This window comes from Paroedura picta, chromosome 5 (genome assembly GCF_049243985.1).
Source record: "Paroedura picta isolate Pp20150507F chromosome 5, Ppicta_v3.0, whole genome shotgun sequence".
Classification (NCBI taxonomy): domain Eukaryota; kingdom Metazoa; phylum Chordata; class Lepidosauria; order Squamata; family Gekkonidae; genus Paroedura; species Paroedura picta.
The window spans coordinates 42991563-43009978 of record NC_135373.1 but is presented as its reverse complement, the minus strand read 5'-3'; the positions used below and the strand labels follow the sequence as shown (position 1 = coordinate 43009978).

The 18416-nt window shown below is 41.2% G+C and overlaps 1 protein-coding gene across 4 annotated transcripts; it reads left to right on the top strand.

Annotated features, from left to right (window-relative positions):
• The first annotated feature begins 1004 nt into the window (after positions 1 to 1004).
• On the top strand, positions 1005 to 17842 carry SFPQ (splicing factor proline and glutamine rich). 4 transcript variants are annotated; one of them, XM_077337526.1, is made up of 12 exons: positions 1005 to 1850; positions 4511 to 4699; positions 4806 to 5107; positions 5230 to 5325; positions 5675 to 5871; positions 6183 to 6267; positions 6459 to 6576; positions 6850 to 6898; positions 6977 to 7098; positions 15384 to 15429; positions 16781 to 16852; positions 17750 to 17842. In XM_077337526.1, exons 1-10 carry the CDS (start codon positions 1134 to 1136, stop codon positions 15405 to 15407), a joined length of 1899 nt encoding a protein of 632 aa, XP_077193641.1. In that variant the 5' UTR covers positions 1005 to 1133; the 3' UTR covers positions 15408 to 15429; positions 16781 to 16852; positions 17750 to 17842. The 4 variants fall into 4 exon arrangements, with proteins under 4 accessions (XP_077193641.1, XP_077193638.1, XP_077193640.1 ...); XM_077337523.1 differs by having other exon boundaries at positions 9681 to 15429; XM_077337525.1 differs by having other exon boundaries at positions 6459 to 6618.
• The last annotated feature ends 574 nt before the right edge of the window (positions 17843 to 18416 follow it).

The window sequence follows — 18416 nt, the reverse complement described above, 5'->3', positions numbered from 1 at the left end:
ACTGGTTCAGGACCTGTCAAATATCAACACTTATTCATGGCATGCGTGAGAGATCCTTGTATCATTTGCAGAGTGTGTTTGCCTTGCCCCTCACTCCTTATCGTCGACGTACTAAATCTTCCAAGGCAAATGGTGCACCCTAGTTTAGGGAAAACATGACCCAGATTGGTTTGGTTTTGTAAATTAACAACTCTTACAGATCAAAAGTGAGGTGGGAAATCAAATTCCTGTTCTGGTGACAGCAAATTTACACAGCTGCATCTCAGAAAGTTATTAGAGAAGGCTGTTATTTTCCAGTACTTTGAAACCATGGCTAGTTTTAACTGTGTATTACAGATGAGCTGTAATTTATTCATTTACATTTATTTGTCATTTTTCTGGAAACGCACTCCTGGATACTCCAAAAGAAAAACATAGAAACGAATGAATACATTTCTTACATCTCTTTGCTTTATCTTATTTATTATTTAGTTATATTTCAGAGTTTGAGTTCAGTGGCACCCTTAATGGTTCCTCTGGACTAAAACATTGTTCTGCTGCTTCAGACCAATATGACTACCCACCACTATTTGGTTTCAAAATATCACTATGGCATTAAGACTATTTAAAATACCCGTAATAATAGAAACTATTATGGTTACGCCCATTGAAAGCCACATGGCAGCCACTATGCAGCGAGATCTCCTAGCCTATGCGCATAACCTCCATTAGCCAGCTCTTACGGCAAGCCACGCCTTTTGCTGACCAAACAATCCAATCGCGACGTAGATATGGTAACGGCCCTCTGGCATGCCACTCGGCACAAAGCTCGATGCCCATTGGCTAAACAACCCGCCACTCTTGACGTTTCGGGTTCATAGCAAGCCTGATGTGTCAGGCGGACGCAACGTTGGAAGCTGATTGGCTAGCTGTTCTATCAATCCGGCAGGATCGGCTTCCTATTGCAAAAAAAGAAAAAGAGGCGGGCATTGCACTTCAGGGGCGAGGCTATATAAAGGGGAGACAAAGGAAGCGGCGAAGCCGTTTTTACTCCCAGATTGCTCGTCGCCATTTTGTGCCTGGTCTGGCTCTGAAGCAGGAAGACGACCCAGCTGAGTAGCGCCGGCCCTCTCCCAACCGCCACCATTTTCACCATGTCGAGAGACCGTTTCCGTAGCCGCGGCGGCGGCGGCGGCGGAGGAGGGGGCTTCCATCGACGCGGGGGCGGCGGAGGCCGAGGAGGCATCCCCGGGAACCACGATTTCCGTTCCCCGCCGCCGGGAATGGGGGGCAGCATGGGCCAGTCCCGCGGCGGCCACCACCATATGGGCGGCGGAGGCGGCCTCGGCGGCCCTCCGAAGGCCGAGCCGCCCAAGCCGCCCAGCTCGAGCTCCACGCCGCCCTCCTCCTCCACTTCCTCGTCGGTCTCCACCGTCCAGGCTGGCGCGTCGCCTTCCGTGGGAGGCCCGACCCAGAACCAGGCGGCCTCCCAACCGCCGCCCGCCGTGGTCACGACGCCGAGCTCCTCCTCGGCCCCCGCCGCTTCGTCAGGGCTCCAGAGCGGCGGGCGGGGCGGGGACCCGCAACAACAGCCGCAACCGCCGCCCACCCAAAGCCCCAGCCAAGGCGTCTCGAAGAAGGGGCCCGGCCAGTCCCCCGGCGGCGGCGTAGGAGGCGGCGGCGGCGGCCTGAAGGGAGGGCCCGGCGGCCCCCAACAAGGAGGAGGCCCCAAGGGCGGCGGGCCCGGGCAGCACCGGGGCGGCGGCGAGAGGCGAGGAGGCCAAGGCCAGCATCAGCACCCGTCGCAGCAACAACAACAGCAGCAACAGCAGCAGCAAGGCCCCGGCGGGGAAAAAATGTCGGATGCCGAGGTGAGCGGGAGTCGGCTCGGAGGCCGTGGCCACGCGCGCGGGACAAGATGGCGGCGAGGCTCGTGTCTTTCTGCGCGAACGGCTCGGCGGCGCCATCTTGTTGGGGCGGTGTGCGCCTGCGCGTGGCAGGAGACGGGGAGGCCAGAAAAATGTCAGAGGCGCGGGAGAGGAGCCGCCGGTGTTGTAGGGATTTTCACGCAGGGTTTAAGAGTTTAACATGCTTCTGTTAGCCTGGTGAAAAACCATAGGAGGACTGTCTTCGTTTTTTCTCCCTCACTCGTTGGCATTGTAAAAGCAGCGAAATCAACCTAGACGCAGACGGGAGTAGAGTTTTTTTCTTTTTTACTTTAGCTATATAGGAAAGGCTGGATCTCTATATAGGAAAGGCTGGATCTTTAGCTATATAGGAAAGTCTGGCCGTGTAGAATAGTGAAGCTCCTTACCAGAGGGTGTAGAGATATCATAGACGGCTATAAATGGGGATTAGACAGACTCAAGAAGAAGAGATTCAAAAGTGGCAGTAACCTGGTAGGTGCTAGTTTTAGAAGGTTGGATTAGCGGAAGGACCCGGACCCTGCCCTGTTGTTGGTTCCCCACAATAATTGGTTTGCTTCTGTGTGAGGCAGAATGCTGGACTAGAAAAAGAGGTATTTTTTGTACCCTGCTTTTGAATGTGGGAAGGAGTTTCAAAGCTGCTTACAAACAGTATCTTTTTCCAGAGTAGATAGTCTGTGGTAGGTGAAGGCTGGGAGTTTTGAGAGAACTGTGATTGGCCCAAGGTAACTCATCTGGCTGCATACGGAGTAGTGGAGAATCAAATCTCCAGATTAGAGGTCACTTAACCACTACAATAAAGCAGGACTGGGTGAAACTGATCAGAGCCAGCAGGGAATCAGGAAAGTGATCTCCTTTCTAAAAAAACAAATAAGGATGCATAACGCTTAAATTAAGTGAAGCAACTTATTGCCTGGCAGAATAATTGGCACTGAGAGAACCATGTGAAAGAGGGCTATTTCGTCCACAGGCGTGCATAAGAATATATAAGGTTAGCTGAAAGAGAAGTGACTTTATGTCTTTTTGTAACTACATTTATGTGTGCCAGTGGACCGGGGGGAGGGGGTTGTAACTAGCTTGTAGTGCCTTAATGATATCAAAAATATTGACTAGAGGCCAGATATCCTGATGCAGCTGAGAGACCAGGAAAGTTTGGCTTTTCAAGTAACTGCAATTAAAATCTGAACTGGGAGGAAGGCAGATTCTGGGAAATAGCAGGAAGGCAAAGAACCTTGTTTTTAAAATTTCACATTTAAGAGGTTACAGAGTTCAATAAAAAGAGTAAATGTGAATATGTGGTGAGGGGAATAGCATGTCAGAAGATTAAGTTGGAATTTTACTGTCTTTTTTGATGTGTTCGTTTATTATTTTTCAGTATTTTAGGTTGTTAATCCATTTGGGTGCAGTTGGCCCAGGTGATTGATGATATAGTGAGCATATATTATGGCCTTGTGGTTGGCTTTAAATGCTAATAGATATGTGTCATATTTATATGTTCTTGTACTTGGAGTTGATATTAAAGGTATAAAATATAGCAAGACAATGGTGGAAAGTTTTCAGAGTTTATAAAGCAAAATTTGAAGTGAGTGGAACCTTTTTTTGTGTAAGTACCCTTAGGCCAACTATTGTGAAGCCGCTATGTAGTTAGAAGGCCCAAAACCAATGTTGTAGAGAAGGCTTAAGGAAGAGATTGGCTGGTTGTAGTTTTTGTGCCTATAAGACATCTTGCAGTATATGAATTCGCTTATTAGATACCTCAGCAATGCTGCTGCTGTGGATTGCTAATAATATTGGGAATGTTGCATTAAAAAGGTTGTATTAGCAGGCCTCAATGTGCTACCTAATTGAACTGGAAAATTTGACTTATGGGATTTGTGATTGTGTAGTGGACAGAATGATCAGTTGTGCAAGTTAAGGAAATGTTTTTTTTTTTTTTTTTTTTTTTGCTTGTATAAGATAGGTGGGGTGAAGGGCTTTTTCAAGTTGTCGAAAGATGTTTTTTATAGATTACAAAGAATAAAGATTTGGGAACATTTGTAGGATGAGATACAGAGCTTGAAAAGCCAAACATAGAAAATAGCTGACCTCCTTAGTGGCATGTGTTAGAGTAGCTTTCAAGTGGTGTTAGATATGATTTTTTTTGTGTAAGCAAACTGGGTAGGGGAAAGGCAGCCTCAAATAGCGAAGCTATAAAGATTTGTACAGACTTAAGAGAGAATGTGGTTATTTTAACAACATGTACATTTATGCAATGTTCTGTGTAAACTGCCCAGAAGCTTACAAAAAACGGGCAGTATAAAAATCCAAATAAATAAATTATATATATATATATATATATATATATATATATATATATATATATATATATATATATATATATATATATATATATATATATATATATATATATATATATATATATATATATATATATATATATATATATATATATATATATATATAAAAATATGTATATGGAGGAAGGAGAGTAATTCATTCAAGTGTATACTAGCCTGGAGCATTGCAGTGTGCTTTCCGTTTTCTTTGCTGTATATCTCAAAGCTGGCCATTTTAGGAATTTATGTCCATCTTCAATTTGTTTTTAGGGCTTTAAAGCCAATTTGTCACTTCTGAGGCGGCCTGGAGAGAAGACCTACACTCAGCGTTGTCGCCTTTTTGTTGGGAATTTGCCTGCTGATATCACTGAGGAGGAGTTTAAGAGGTTATTTGCTAAATACGGTGAACCTGGCGAAGTCTTCATCAACAAAGGAAAAGGCTTTGGCTTTATTAAATTAGTAAGCGTTATTTATTACATAACATATATTTCAATGCATATTATTGTTCTTTAGGACCAAGTAAAATTCAAGGCTTAAATACTGTTATGTTGGGAAAACTTTGCAGGAATCCCGAGCTCTGGCTGAAATTGCAAAAGCTGAACTTGATGATACGCCTATGAGAGGAAGACAGCTTCGCGTGCGTTTTGCCACACATGCTGCTGCGCTCTCTATACGTAATCTTTCTCCATATGTATCCAATGAACTTCTAGAGGAAGCATTCTCTCAGTTTGGCCCAATTGAAAGAGCAATTGTAATTGTTGATGATCGTGGCAGATCAATTGGAAAAGGAATTGTTGAATTTGCATCCAAGCCTGCAGCACGGAAGGCTTTTGAACGCTGTACTGAAGGAGTGTTTCTGTTGACAACGTGAGTAGATTAACCACTTAATCGTGTTTTCTCAGTTCTACATGAGAGAAAATTTTTAAGCAAGTAAATACTGAATTTATAAACTGTTGCTTGAAATGAGTGGAATGTTTTTTTCTTTTTAGTACTCCCAGGCCAGTAATTGTGGAGCCACTAGAACAACTGGATGATGAAGATGGGCTTCCAGAAAAACTGGCTCAGAAGAATCCAATGTATCAAAAGTAAGCTCACCTATACTTCCTTGACCAGTGTAGGAGCTTAATTTTATTGGAAACTTGTATCACTAAAGGTGATTTTTAAATCTATAATTACATGTTAGTAGTTAGTGTGTCACACAACTATATGGAGTTCCTGTAATGTATTATGTTTTATATTACTAGCAATCTTCAAGCAAAGTTTCTGGTAATAGTATATTACCGGTTTGGAGTAATTGGTTTTATGTTGCAGTAGGCTCATATATGGTGCTATTACTATACTCTCAGGCTTCATACATTCGTTGGTTAATGTTGGTGATATTTTGACACAAAGTTTGTGCTTAATAGTTTTGATGCCTTTATGCTGGGTTTCTAGGGAGAGGGAGACTCCACCACGCTTTGCGCAACCTGGAAGTTTTGAATATGAATATTCACAACGATGGAAGTCTTTGGATGAAATGGAGAAACAGCAGAGAGACCAGGTGGAGAAAAACATGAAAGATGCCAAGGATAAACTAGAAAGCGAAATGGAAGATGCATATCATGAGCATCAGGCAAACCTCTTGCGTCAAGGTACTTGGCACAGATTTTTGCCTGGTTATTCTTTATACCACTTAGATTGCTCACTTTCCCCATTCCTCCCCATCTTGTACTGATGTTTTCATACTTCCATTCTTCTCTTGCCAGTGTGCTACAGTCTCATACACCTGACTCCACTGCATAGAATATTTACATATCGCCTATTTAAATTGAATTCTTAACTTAATGTTGTTGATTACTGCTGACCATTTTTCATCCACTCTATATGACATCTATAGCTTCAACCTATAATCTTAAATTACTAAGATGAAGAAGCATAAAGCAGTGGTGTTTAATTTTTTCAGATCTGATGAGGCGACAAGAAGAATTGAGGCGGATGGAAGAACTTCACAATCAAGAGATGCAGAAACGGAAAGAAATGCAGCTGAGGTAACTTTTAGCTTAGTACTTAGTATATGTAGATTCTGTTGGGTGCTGCTTTAGTTTATCGTTTATCGAATTATGGTCTTGACATCATCCAAAAACTGACAATGCAGTGCTTGTGGAATGCTAAATAGTGCATTATAATCTTCAGAAGTCAGTGGTACTCTGAAATCTAATTGGCAGTATGAATTTTTCAGGCAGGAAGAAGAGCGCCGTAGGCGAGAAGAGGAAATGATGCTCCGCCAGCGTGAGATGGAAGAGCAAATGAGAAGACAGAGGGAAGAAAGTTACAGTAGAATGGGTTATATGGACCCTGTAAGTCAGGACTGGAAGAATCCCAGTAGTCTAGTTACTCAGGTGCCTGCATTTAATGCTGATCACTAGGAATTCAGAAAATTTCCTTGACTTCTGTGTTTGGAATTCTCTATTTTTTCAATTTTCTTCTTTGTGTAAATGATATTGTGGGCATTGTAAATAACTTTACATTTTTATTCTGTTTTCTGTCGCATACATTGATTTAGTACATCAGTAGAACATAACTTTTAAGTAGTTTACTTGTTTTAAAACTGTGTCTTTGCTTTTTTGCAGAGAGAGAGAGACATGAGAATGGGTGGGACCAGCACAATGAACATGGGAGGTAGGTGTTTAATGCAGCCTTTTGTACATGAGTGGTAGTATTAATTCTCCGTGTGACCACTTGGATTTGTTTTTGTAGATCCCTATGGTGCTGCAGCTCAGAAATTCCCACCTTTAGGAGGTGGCACTGGCCTTGGCTATGAAACCAGTCCTGGAGTTGGACAAGCATCTATGAGTGGCTCCATGATGGGAAGTGACATGGTAATGTATCCTGTGGCACATTGACTTCAATAACCCAACAATTTGGCAGCTGTAAAACTCTTCTTTCCTAGATGATCTAAACTTGAGTTAGGCTTCCCTCTCTGTCATCATTGTACACAATGCCTTAGCTTGGGCTCGTTGGGCAGCATAAAAGCAAGCCTAGTCTTTGTCACGGGTTTGCTTTAAACACTTCTGCTGTGGATATTAGTCATCTTTCTGTGGGCAGCTGGGGTTGGAGTTCTTCAGTTAAGCTTGGAAGAAACTCTTGCAAACCTTGGAATGTTTTGGGAAAAGATAACGTGTTTGGAAAAACGCAAGCTTTTGTAGTTAGTTTAATAAGCAGAAGTGGTTTTTTTGTTGTCACTTTCCACTTTCTGAGGTTGAGATGACTTTGCATAGAGATGAAAAACGAAGAATTAAAATGGAACACTCCTTCAAGACCAGTTGTTAAGATTAAGACACCTTCTGAAGCTCATACCTGTACTTGTTGTTAATGCAGTGAATTTAGTCGCAGGTAGAGAGTTGTGAGTATGTCACTGGCAAGCCAGTGTACCATATTGTGTACATTGGTGTTTGTCTGTGAAGATTAAAGAAGTAGTTTCACTCCTAGGCAGGTTCTTAATGTGCTGCATTCCTTGATTAAGTCACTTGACTTTCAAAGGACTAAATACACAATTCGTTGGTCAAGAAGTTTAGGTACTGTTTAAAAATACTTTTAGAATCCTGGTATTTGTAGGACTTTGAGAGATATCTGTATGCACACTACGGATGTGTGGCATGGTCTCTAGGCCTGCTTGGAGTACTGCAATAGGTAGCACTGCAGTACTGCTGATAACTGGCAACTCTTTTCTGCAATCCAGATGTAATCAGTGGTGGTCTGGTGGTTGTAAGAATTCAGCCTGCTTGAACAGGTGCACTTTTAACATTGGTCCAAATCATGGCCAGGAATGGGGTGGGGGTGGGGGTTAAGGCTAATTGTGCATTGAGCCTTTCCTTTTAAAATGAACCACTCATAGCTCACAAAGCACTATATTTTCATGGAAACAAATCGAATGCTTTCTGGATACTAATTCTCAAGACGATGCCCCTTGGCTGAATGACCCTGTAATTTAGTCATAGATCATTAACAAAATGAGTAGTGTATTAAATCCCAAGTGTATGTTTTCAAAAATCACAGTACACTTAAAACATACACTTAAAACATATTTTTGAAAGCCATTGTTGCTTGGAATTTCTATTCCTGAATCTCAGCCCTTTGAAGTTCCAAGGGACAGTGCTTTGCATGTAGTAGTGTACGTTCACTGCTAAAATGCTAAATCTTTTAGAAGTCTTTGACAGTTTTAACTGTAGCCAGTTGTTAAAGGAAATCTGACCATGATGCTTGTTCACATGATAGGTATAACGTAGTTCTGTTGACTCCCAGAATTGGATACCTTTGCAAATGGGTGGCTCAGGCATGCAGCTTTTTGGATCATCAGAGCCTTTCAGAATTTAGATTTTGATTCATAGGGTTAGTATGGAGAAAATTGGGGGTATGAGCCATTTGCATAGTACATCTGTGTATGTGTATCTGGTTCAGGGACTCATTCAAACAAGTAGCAGGCCTGAGTGATGAATTGGCTTTATCGCAAGCTGTAGTGAATTTGAAAGCCTCTTTGTATAAAACAGTAGTTTTAAGTTGGCCTTGGAACACTGATATAACATCAAAAATTTCCAGTCCATTACGCTACTTCGTGCCTGATAGCTTGGTGACAGAAGGTACAGCAGATAAAATGGCAGGCTTAACAAAGGTGTGCTCTACTGCAGTCTTGCTCTGCATTTATGGGTGTGTGGCAAGTATAGGTGAAATAATTTGGCAACTGCAAAGTCGTAGTGAACTTCTTGCAAAACCTCATGATCTGTTGAGGGTGGGCCCAGGGTGCACTTTATTGAAATGGAGCTATCTAAAGCACAACTCTGTGCAAGCATTTCATGTTTGTTTTGTCTTGGATAGGTAACTATGTGATTAGACTCATGTTATTCTTTGCACTCTGTTTCTTTGTTCTGAAATTTTACATTTTAAATAAGCAGAACATAATCTTGAGTCCTCACAAATGAGACAGTCTTGTACATTTAACTGGTGAGTAGGCATCTGCTTTAATCAAGTTACGCTTGTGTTTCAGTAAGCTGAACCTGGCCTTCCTAGGCTAGATTTAGCTAGGCTTACTTGGGCCTTGTGAGAAAACTTTTCCCTGTAGCACAGAGAACAAGTAATAGTGGCCAATCAATAAATAGAATTCCTTTTGAGAGGATTCTTGGTTCAAGCCTAAACTAATGCTTGCATTTTTAGCACTTCAGGGTCTATCTGTTTGCTGAAACAGGTATTTGAGAATGGATCAAGTTGGGAACATACCTCAAGGCATGTATTAAAATCAACTAATTATTAAATTACCCTTTTTTCCTTTCTATGTTCCCGGTACCTGTGGATCGTCTCAATGGTGATTGTATCGACGAACGTTGACTACGGAACCTTCTAAAATATATACTTAACACACATGGACATCAACTACACATAATGAACTGTTATAATACTGTTCCAATAGCGTCCTGAGCGATTTGGGCAGGGTGGTGCAGGACCTGTAGGTGGTGGCCAGGGCCCTAGAGGAATGGGGCCTGGAACTCCAGCAGCTTATGGGAGAGGGAGAGAAGAATATGAAGGCCCAAACAAAAAGCCCCGATTTTAGATGTAACGTGTAGATTTTCATTCCAGTTCGTTCGTTGGTCTTGTTTAGACACTACTTTTTTTTTTTTAATTCTTGCATTTTAGTAAGAAAGCTACGTTTTTATGGATGTTAGAAACTTAATGACCTAGAATTTGTAAGTGATCTGGGCAAGAAAAAAAGTCTAATTATGTAATGCAGTGTTCACAACTTAGCTTTTTTGATGTATAACATCCCTCCCTTGATGGCAGTGTACTGTGTGCCATTTGAATTCCCACGTGTAAACTTTTTTTACTGTGCTTAAAATAAATAGACTAAATGTAGCAATGATTCTTAATCGTTAACTTGCTGTTCACAGTTCCAAGAATGCAAGGCAAAGATGCTCTTACTCTCCAACGTGCAGTGAGGTAGTTGGAACAGAAACCAGGCCTCTGGCATTCTCTAGCCAGAAGCTGTTGTGCCATAAAACGTGTCTGACTTGTTTATTTGCTAACATGAAATGCTGAGATCTAATTTACAAATATTCCTCTAGCATAAGTTGTCCAGAAGCTGAAGCTTGGATCTTGAGTTTTTAGGTATTTAGGGGGTGGGATGATGCTTACATTGTGAAGTGGCACATAGACTTAACTGTCAAGTGATGCAGACACACAATGAGTTAGAATTCAGCCCTTCATTGAAAGCCAAGGTGGGAGGGAGGAGAACGCGTTGGTAGGTTCCTCGTAGCATTAGCTGCTGGAGGTTTGAATAGCCTTTCCATTCCAGGTTCCATAAATCAAAAGCATGGCTTCTTTTGAGTAGTCATGTAAAGCATTGTTCAGTGTGAAGGTTCCCTTAACATTGGTCAGTGTGGGAGGGGGGAAATTAGGCTTAAAATCTAACAAGCTAGGCAGAAATGTTGTGTTATGGGAGAGTACTTGTATTTAATAACTGGTATCATTTGGAAGCTGAAAGTATCCTTTTAAAACTACAGGGTTATGATAAAAGTAACGTAGTGTCTTGCACTGCAGTAATAGTTTGCCAGGTGACCTTGCTTCTTGGGAGCCAGACTAAGCCCTAATTTGGAACTCTGTGGCTAGGGCTTTATATATCACCAATAAACTTACATTGAATCTGGTAGAGGGTTTGAATCTTTCATCCATATCTTGGTTTAAAAGAAAAAAAGATCATAAGGTGTCCTTGATGCTGTATGCTGATGGTGCCTGAGATGCTGGGAGCACAGTTTCCCAGGATAACAGTGCGCTATGGGTTGATGAAAGGAACATCAGCCTGTTTGGAAGACCGTTCTGTGCATTGAATTATGGGTGCGCTTTCATTCAACACTGCTAGGTATGGTATAGCTTTAAAGCACTCACATGTTCCCTTCTGCTTTGGGGGAAGAATGGACTTGACCTGTGAACCGCTGAACTTGTATGGAAAAAGCCTTGGTGCCATCGACTCCTATGCAAACTATTAGCATAAAGCTATGTGCTAAACAAAACATTTAAATGCAAGAATGCTGTTGTTGATGGGCAAGGTTGCTGCATAATAGTCACTTAATTTAGTGTTGTGATTGGATTTGAGGTCTATTTCCAGAACCATTTAGGTTAGACACAAAATCAAGTTCCTATGTGAACTGTAGAGAAAGAACACAGTGCTTGGCACTGGATACCAATGTAGATAAGCCCTTCTATGTAATACAGGGAAATTGGAAGTTGCACTTGCATGGTGTTTAGGGACATGCACTTGCAGATCATTTGCTTAGTGGTGTTCCTGGGACACCCAACATTGAGCATCCTGAGACTGACTCAGTGGGGCATTTGGACATGGGCACTAATTTTCAGTTTATTTTTCAGATGATATGCCATTTTTCCTTAGGATGCTGGCCCATATCCTAAACCATGCTCTTTTGTAGTATTATAACCTGAAGAGTGAAGGCGGCTGATGGTCATATTACCTTCCTCAGGTTCATCTCTTTGTTATATTCTTACTAAAACCGAACTTGTGTCAGGCGGATGCAGACTATGTGATCAGTACTGTTATGTCCACACTTGGAAATTCTGGTAGCCTGACTTGGGGTACATGTTAAAATCAGAATGAGTAACAAGTTTTTGGAGCCTGATGCTTCAGTGTGAGCTTTCACTGAACTGGACTTTCTGTTTAATAGAAGCCCCTCCCCTTCGTATTCTAAGAGTTTAGGCCTCTATAGGCCTAACATCTGAACAGTATTCCACATCTGCCTACCTATTAAGCTTCTCGGGGGTCCCATCTGAAAAGGGATTCAAACAAAGCCCAGGTTCTTCTCATGATTTCACATCTGTTACCTAGAAAACCATTAGCATGCTGTGAACACATCCTTACCATTGATAACAAAAAGATGAATTTCTGTTTCTGTGCGTATTTTGTGGTATCTTTGTTTAAAAAGTTCTTGGCATCTCCTTGGCAACCTCTTGTGGCGGCATTTTTGCTGGAATTTTGAGACTGCAATTTGACACTCTTTAAAAGTAGTGGCCTGCTACGTAACAGCACTTAGACAGCATTTCTGCAGTGCATAACTGTGAGGAACGTAGTACCACAAGTGGCAGTGGACATTAGGACCCGGATGTAGTATTCCTGCTTGCTCCGAGATTCTCATTGTCGCCTGCGTTACAGGTAGGTAAAAAGCACTATAATTAACTTGGTGGCTTTCTGTGTAACCTTACTGTGGGGGTACTCTGGCATCACCCTTCTGACCGTGGAATTTCAGTGCAGCACTGCTTGTACTGTGTGACATTATACATAGTTTTGAGGCATAACCTGCAGTCAGCAGTAGGCAAGCTAACTATGATGCTCAGATGTATGCCTCAGACCCGTGATTCCTTCGTGTATATGGCTTGTTTCCATCACTGCTGTGTGGCAAAGACATATGGTTAGAGCTTTGTGGGAAGGGAAAGGGAGCCTGTGAATAATTCCAACTAATCCAAAGGTGCTGTTTGGTCATACAATAAGTACTCTGATTAATGCATACCAGACTCATGGCAAAAGTCAGTTACAGCCCTTTCTCGGCTAGGCACATGAATGCCTTGGTAACTACTCCATGGGGAATAAACGGTTGCTGTACTTGGTGGTGAGGAAGTAGAACTTGTAACTTTAGTTACCAGTTATGCAATGTATTTGGGTGGCGGGATGTTGGCTGTTTGTTGTGTCAAATGATAGGGGGAAGGGGACGTGACTCAGTGGTAGAGTATCTTGCTTGGCATGCAGAAGTTCCTGGGCTGAAACCCTGGCATCTCCAGTTAAAGGGTCAGGTGGCAAGTGATGTGAGAGACCTCTGCTTCTGCCTGAGAATCTGGAGTGCTGCTGCCAATCTGAGTAGACAATATTCACCTTCAAGGACCAATGATCTGATCGAGTATAATGCAGCTTTGTGTTCATGTGATGCCCTGAAGAACGGAGAACTGTTCACTTTTCATGTTTCATACACATTATTGAAAGGTGCATTGATGAAAATACATGACGGGGTTGCATACCTAATACTTAACACCCTCCAGGTCTTGGCTTTGTTGTGGTAGCTAGTGGAATTTGTGGCTTTTACAGTGTTTTCATATGATACGGTTCTTGGCCAAAGCACAAGAAACCTGGTTTAGTGGGGGAAAGCTTGTTCTGCTTGTATTAGTAACATATTACTGTATATACTTAGGAATAAAAAGACTGCTTGTGTCAAAGTGGGGTGCTGTATCTTAAGAAAAGGGACTTAACAAAGAGCAGGTTTCAACAGTGGATTTTTAAAATCAAAACCTGGTTCTTGGACTGGACAAACCACTCCAATCCTCTGTGTCTTGAAGTTTGAGGGGTACCTTTAAAATCCTTTCAGTGTGGGCCAGGCTAGTAATGCCCATCACTATAGCTTTAAAAAGTACTTTTACACATTTAAGTACATTTTTAAAATAAATGAAATGGCAGCGCGGGTGCTATTTATATGGGTTGAGAGCTTGCTTATTCGGTTCTGGGTAGTACGCCAAGGATTTACTGAGTGTGTATGAGATTAAAAATTTGCTCTATATGTAAGTGGAATTAGTATCATTTAGCGCAGGTGAGTTGGGTCTTGGGGCGATGTATTTAACTGCAAGGACCAACAGTAAAACAAGAACCCTTGTCTGCTCAGAATACCACTGTGTGTAAGTGGCATGAGAAATAACTAAAAGTGCTTGCATTGTGTTCCATTTTTGATCTTTTCCCCATGTCTTTCTATAATTTTGATTGCTTGCAAAAAAAGAAAAAAGAAAAAAAAAGAAAAGAGCTGATTTCAGAAGCTCAGAAGTGTGATGCCAGAATACGTAATGCGTAATGTGCTAGGCCATCAGTTTTGATAACTGGTGCTGTCAGGAGAGAAGCACTTCTTATCTTGTGGGGGGGAGGGAGGCTTTACTTCATTGTTTGCAAAGCTGCTATTGGCTGTAGTTTTCCCCAAAGCAATAGTTAAAGACCACTTTAGCAACACAGGGGCTGAAAGCCTGAGCCTGCCAATCATTGCCTGCCGGTCAGGGAGGCCTGTGGTCACTTATATATATATTCTAAATAAAGCTCAACATGAAGAGATTGTACTTTTTTAGGTTTGTTTGGACCATTGGTTGTTTTCCACCATCACAGCTAGCAAAGTTGGAATCAACAGGTCAGTTGCAGATCTGTCTTTATGCCAGTTGGTGGGGTTAAGTAAAATACTGCAAGGGGTGGGGAGAAGGGGGTCAGAAGATAAATGGGAGGATTGACCTTCTCCCACGCTGTCATTAGTTAGATAAGGGTTGCTATATTAGCATGCCTGTGGAAGCTCATGATGGTGTATACAAATCCCCATCTGATATTTAATGGCATTGAACACCAGCATTGAAATGTGGGAAGGGTTGGCTGCAAATGAATTAGCTAGTGAGGGGGGGAAAAACTTTTCTGTTGCTAATATCCTCTTAAGATATGTTCCTTTTTGTTTTGCAAAATTATCAAGCCAAGATGTGGACTTGAGGAACCTGGCACACTGGCTGGCTTGGTAGTGTCTTTCACCTTTATAAGGGCAGTTAAAGAATTGCCAGTGGAAAGAGATGGTGTTTTCACCCACTGTATGCCCTTAATGAGGTTCATAGAAAAGGGGACATGGGGAGTTAAAAGGCAGCAACATGAAAAGTAAGGTAGTAGAAAGCTGAATAAACGCAAACTCCTATCTTTATTGTGAAGAGTTCAGAGGGTGTTTGGACTGGCTTTCAACTAGTACCAAAGATGATTTGCTTCATGGGAGGGTATGGGAGGATGGATGAATGGAGCAGTACAGTGAAGCAGCCAAGTAATTGGCTTGCATTTGCACAGAAGAGGTAACATACCTCTGGCTGCAAATATGATAGGTTGGCAGTTGAGGATTAAGAAACAACTTAAGACTAGTTTGCTTCTTCACTATTCTGTGTTCCAGTCTGGAAAAAAATCAGATCCTCCTTGTGCCCCATACTTCCCAATGTATTGATATAATTTGTCAACTCCCCTCAGTTTACCAATCTGGAGTTTTATTTCTTTTTCTGTTTAAATATATTCATTTTCCAAAGCTCAGCTGTATGTATTTACCTACTGACGTCATTTCTTATTCTTTAGGTCAAGGTAGTGCCTGCTGGATGAAACCAGAGTGCTGCTTCATGAGGTAAGAATCACATGTAGACAGAATGGTTTTAGATAAAAGTGATCACATTATAAATCCTAGTGGTCAGGGAAATAGTCTGAGCTGTTGATAGACTCTACCTATCTGCATAGACATATGGGATAGTCATGTCCATAACAGTGTTAACACATAAATGTATGTATTGTGTGTATCTATAAAAATACCAACATCTTCTGTGGTCACAGAGACCCACAGCCCTGCAGAGTTTATATAAAGTTTACCTTGAATTCACACTTGGTCCTCCAAGGTGTGATGTTAATGTTGCAGAATGGACATGCATCAGGTCCTCAAGAATGATTTATTTAGTTGATGATTTTTATATCCCCCCCCCCCCTTCCAGCAAGTGGTATAGCCACATGGGCAAGAGATGGTTTTTGTAAATGGCCTGGAGAGGGTCTTCTGATATGCAGGATTAATAGTATAAATACAAAGCGGTAAATCATTCTCTCCTTTAATAGTCTTTATTAATGTTAATATTGCAATATTGCATTTGAATGGGTAGTTTAGCCTAGCTGGGGTGAGCACATTTTTAAAAGCATAATAGTGATCCAGTTGAATATTACAGTTTTGTATGTGGAGTCATCTTTTCTTCAGTATCTAAGGGGTACTTACGCAGGCATACCATCTTCTGGATCCAGAGTAGAAATGGACCCAGCAAAAGAGACTGTAGTCCTTGGATTAGTTTTGGCCAGATAATGGAAGTTAAATATAGTATATATTGGCCTTTGAATGGAATTTTGCTTCTATGAAAGAAATTATGAACTCAGTTGATTTGAGGCCTTAAGCTGATGTGAATTTATTTAGCTAAAAAAAACCCATTGGTAGCTTTATTGGGTTACATATTTGGAGAATAAGCAGTACATTTAGGATATTGATTGAAAGCTCCCCTAACAGATGTGCCAGACACAACTTGGAAACATATCAGTATACATTAGAAAGCTGTAGAAGTTGAAAGGCAGCAGATATTTAATAAAATTTGAAGCATATTAATTGCATTGTAGGAATTCTTGAAAATTTTGGCAGAAACTGGTCCAGATTGGATTGTAAAATACTGTCCATCAGAATATTTATATGGGTAGATCCCATTTTTAATTGACTGGTTTTAATTAAGTGAATTTCCATAATACTGAATTTTCTTTGACATGAAAAATTCTTATTGACATATCAGTTACATAAATGAAACCCAACTGAATGAAGTAGTTGCTTGTTTTGAAAGTCATTCTACATTAAACTGGTTGCAACTATAAAAGTGATGTTCAGAATGTGGGTGAGAGGGACTCACTTTGTTTAAGGTGGTAATTAAAGCATTTCTCCTCCACCCCCCCCCCCCAAGAGGTACATAGGTCAGTAGATGACGGCTATTGAATGCTGGAGAATGGGAGAAACCATGCATAATGGTGAATTGGTAAGTAGCAGATTGGCTTTTTTAGGCAAGGGCTGAGTCTCGCAAATTGCTTCCCCATTAATAATTTATGTAAAATTTACTGATTAAATCAGTTCTGGAACCAGATGTGGCTCCCCAGAGAGAAATGAATTTTTTAATGTGGAGTATATTGAGGGGTAGGTGGAGTGCTAAAATAAGCAAGATGTGAATGGAATGGCAGACAAAGATTTTTGGAATCTAGAGGCTTCATCAGATGCTTTAAAGGGAAATGAGAAAGATGAAGAATTGCCAGGAATCCAAGTGTATGCCATTCACACAGATTTATGCTGGTGTAATTTATGCACGGGGTAGTCCAGTGTGATAGTTGTTTATGACACTAATAAAAAGACTTGCAACAACTAGAGTTTGTGCTGTAGAAATCTTATGGATTATTAATCAGTGTCTATATATTAGTGCTAAGTTGTATATCTTCTGTTGAGCAAATGCAGAGGCCTTGTTTTACTAGTAATAGTAATACGTTTCAAATGCCAGTCACGGAGAAAAATACCTTACGTGTAAGAATTCAGGTTTTGAAATATATATCTGTAAATCTTGACAGGCCTTTTTCATACGAGTTTCATTGCTTAAGTTGCTGGCTTCAAAGGTGACTGGTCAAATCTCAAACAAAAGTTTGTAGCCTCATTAATTCTGGGACTAAATTCAAGAGATTATATCTAAAATGACAACATAAATGGTAGTATTTAATCATGCATTAGCAATGTGGTAAGAGCAAAATGTTACTCTGATTTATATTTAAAATCAATTTGAAATTCTGTTTCTGCACATAAAGGTGTAGTGTGCAGATCCATGTATTTTTATTGTTGTGGTAGATCTCATGTGTATTGTTTTCTTAGTGAAGTTTGTAATTTACTTTTGCAGAAAGGAGCTGGTCCTGAACGGAGAGGAAGTGTCCAAGGCACTTGGCAACTGAAACAGAATCTTTACGTGATCAATAAATTAAGAAACTTCTAAGCTATGACTCTTCTGTTCTTTTAGAAATACTCACACGGCCTTGGTAAAATAGAAATTGGTAGAAAATACCAGAACTGGGAAAAGATGGGGCAGCAGTTAAGACTTTAGCTATGCAAACTCACTCCACCCTGCCACATTAAGTCTTTGTATCGTATTGAACTCTGTGTAGGAATTTTGGGGGTTTGTTACAGATTTCCTAGTTGGACATAGCTGCACATGACTTCTGGATCCCCATCTTAAGTACAGTTAGAGGGTAGAAAAAGTTTTGTAGCTTAAGGTGTACATTCAGCTAATCTGAGTCAAATCCGCCAGGTTTACGGTTGAGGACGAGGCTAACATCTATGCCCCCCCCCCAGGGACCCGGGACCCAGGATTGAGATTGGGTATTAGTACCATCAGTATCCCCTCTCCACCTGCTTGTAGTAGGAGGGGGAGGTTGATTAGCCTATCTTGCCAGGTTAGCTTGCTAACCGATAATGTTATATTGTAATTGTTGCTGAGGGTTTTTAATGGATTTTATTGGGGGTTTTAAAATGTTGTAACCCGCCACGAGCCGTAAGGGAGTGGCGGGCAA

Bases quoted from the DNA above. Each gene is read 5' to 3' on its own strand.
- SFPQ (XM_077337522.1), top strand. From the start codon at position 1,134: ATGTCGAGAGACCGTTTCCGTAGCCGCGGCGGCGGCGGCGGCGGAGGA. The intron at 1,851-4,510 runs GTGAGCGGGAGT...ATTTGTTTTTAG, and splicing joins AAAAAATGTCGGATGCCGAG to GGCTTTAAAGCCAATTTGTC. The intron at 6,268-6,458 runs GTAACTTTTAGC...TGAATTTTTCAG, and splicing joins CGGAAAGAAATGCAGCTGAG to GCAGGAAGAAGAGCGCCGTA.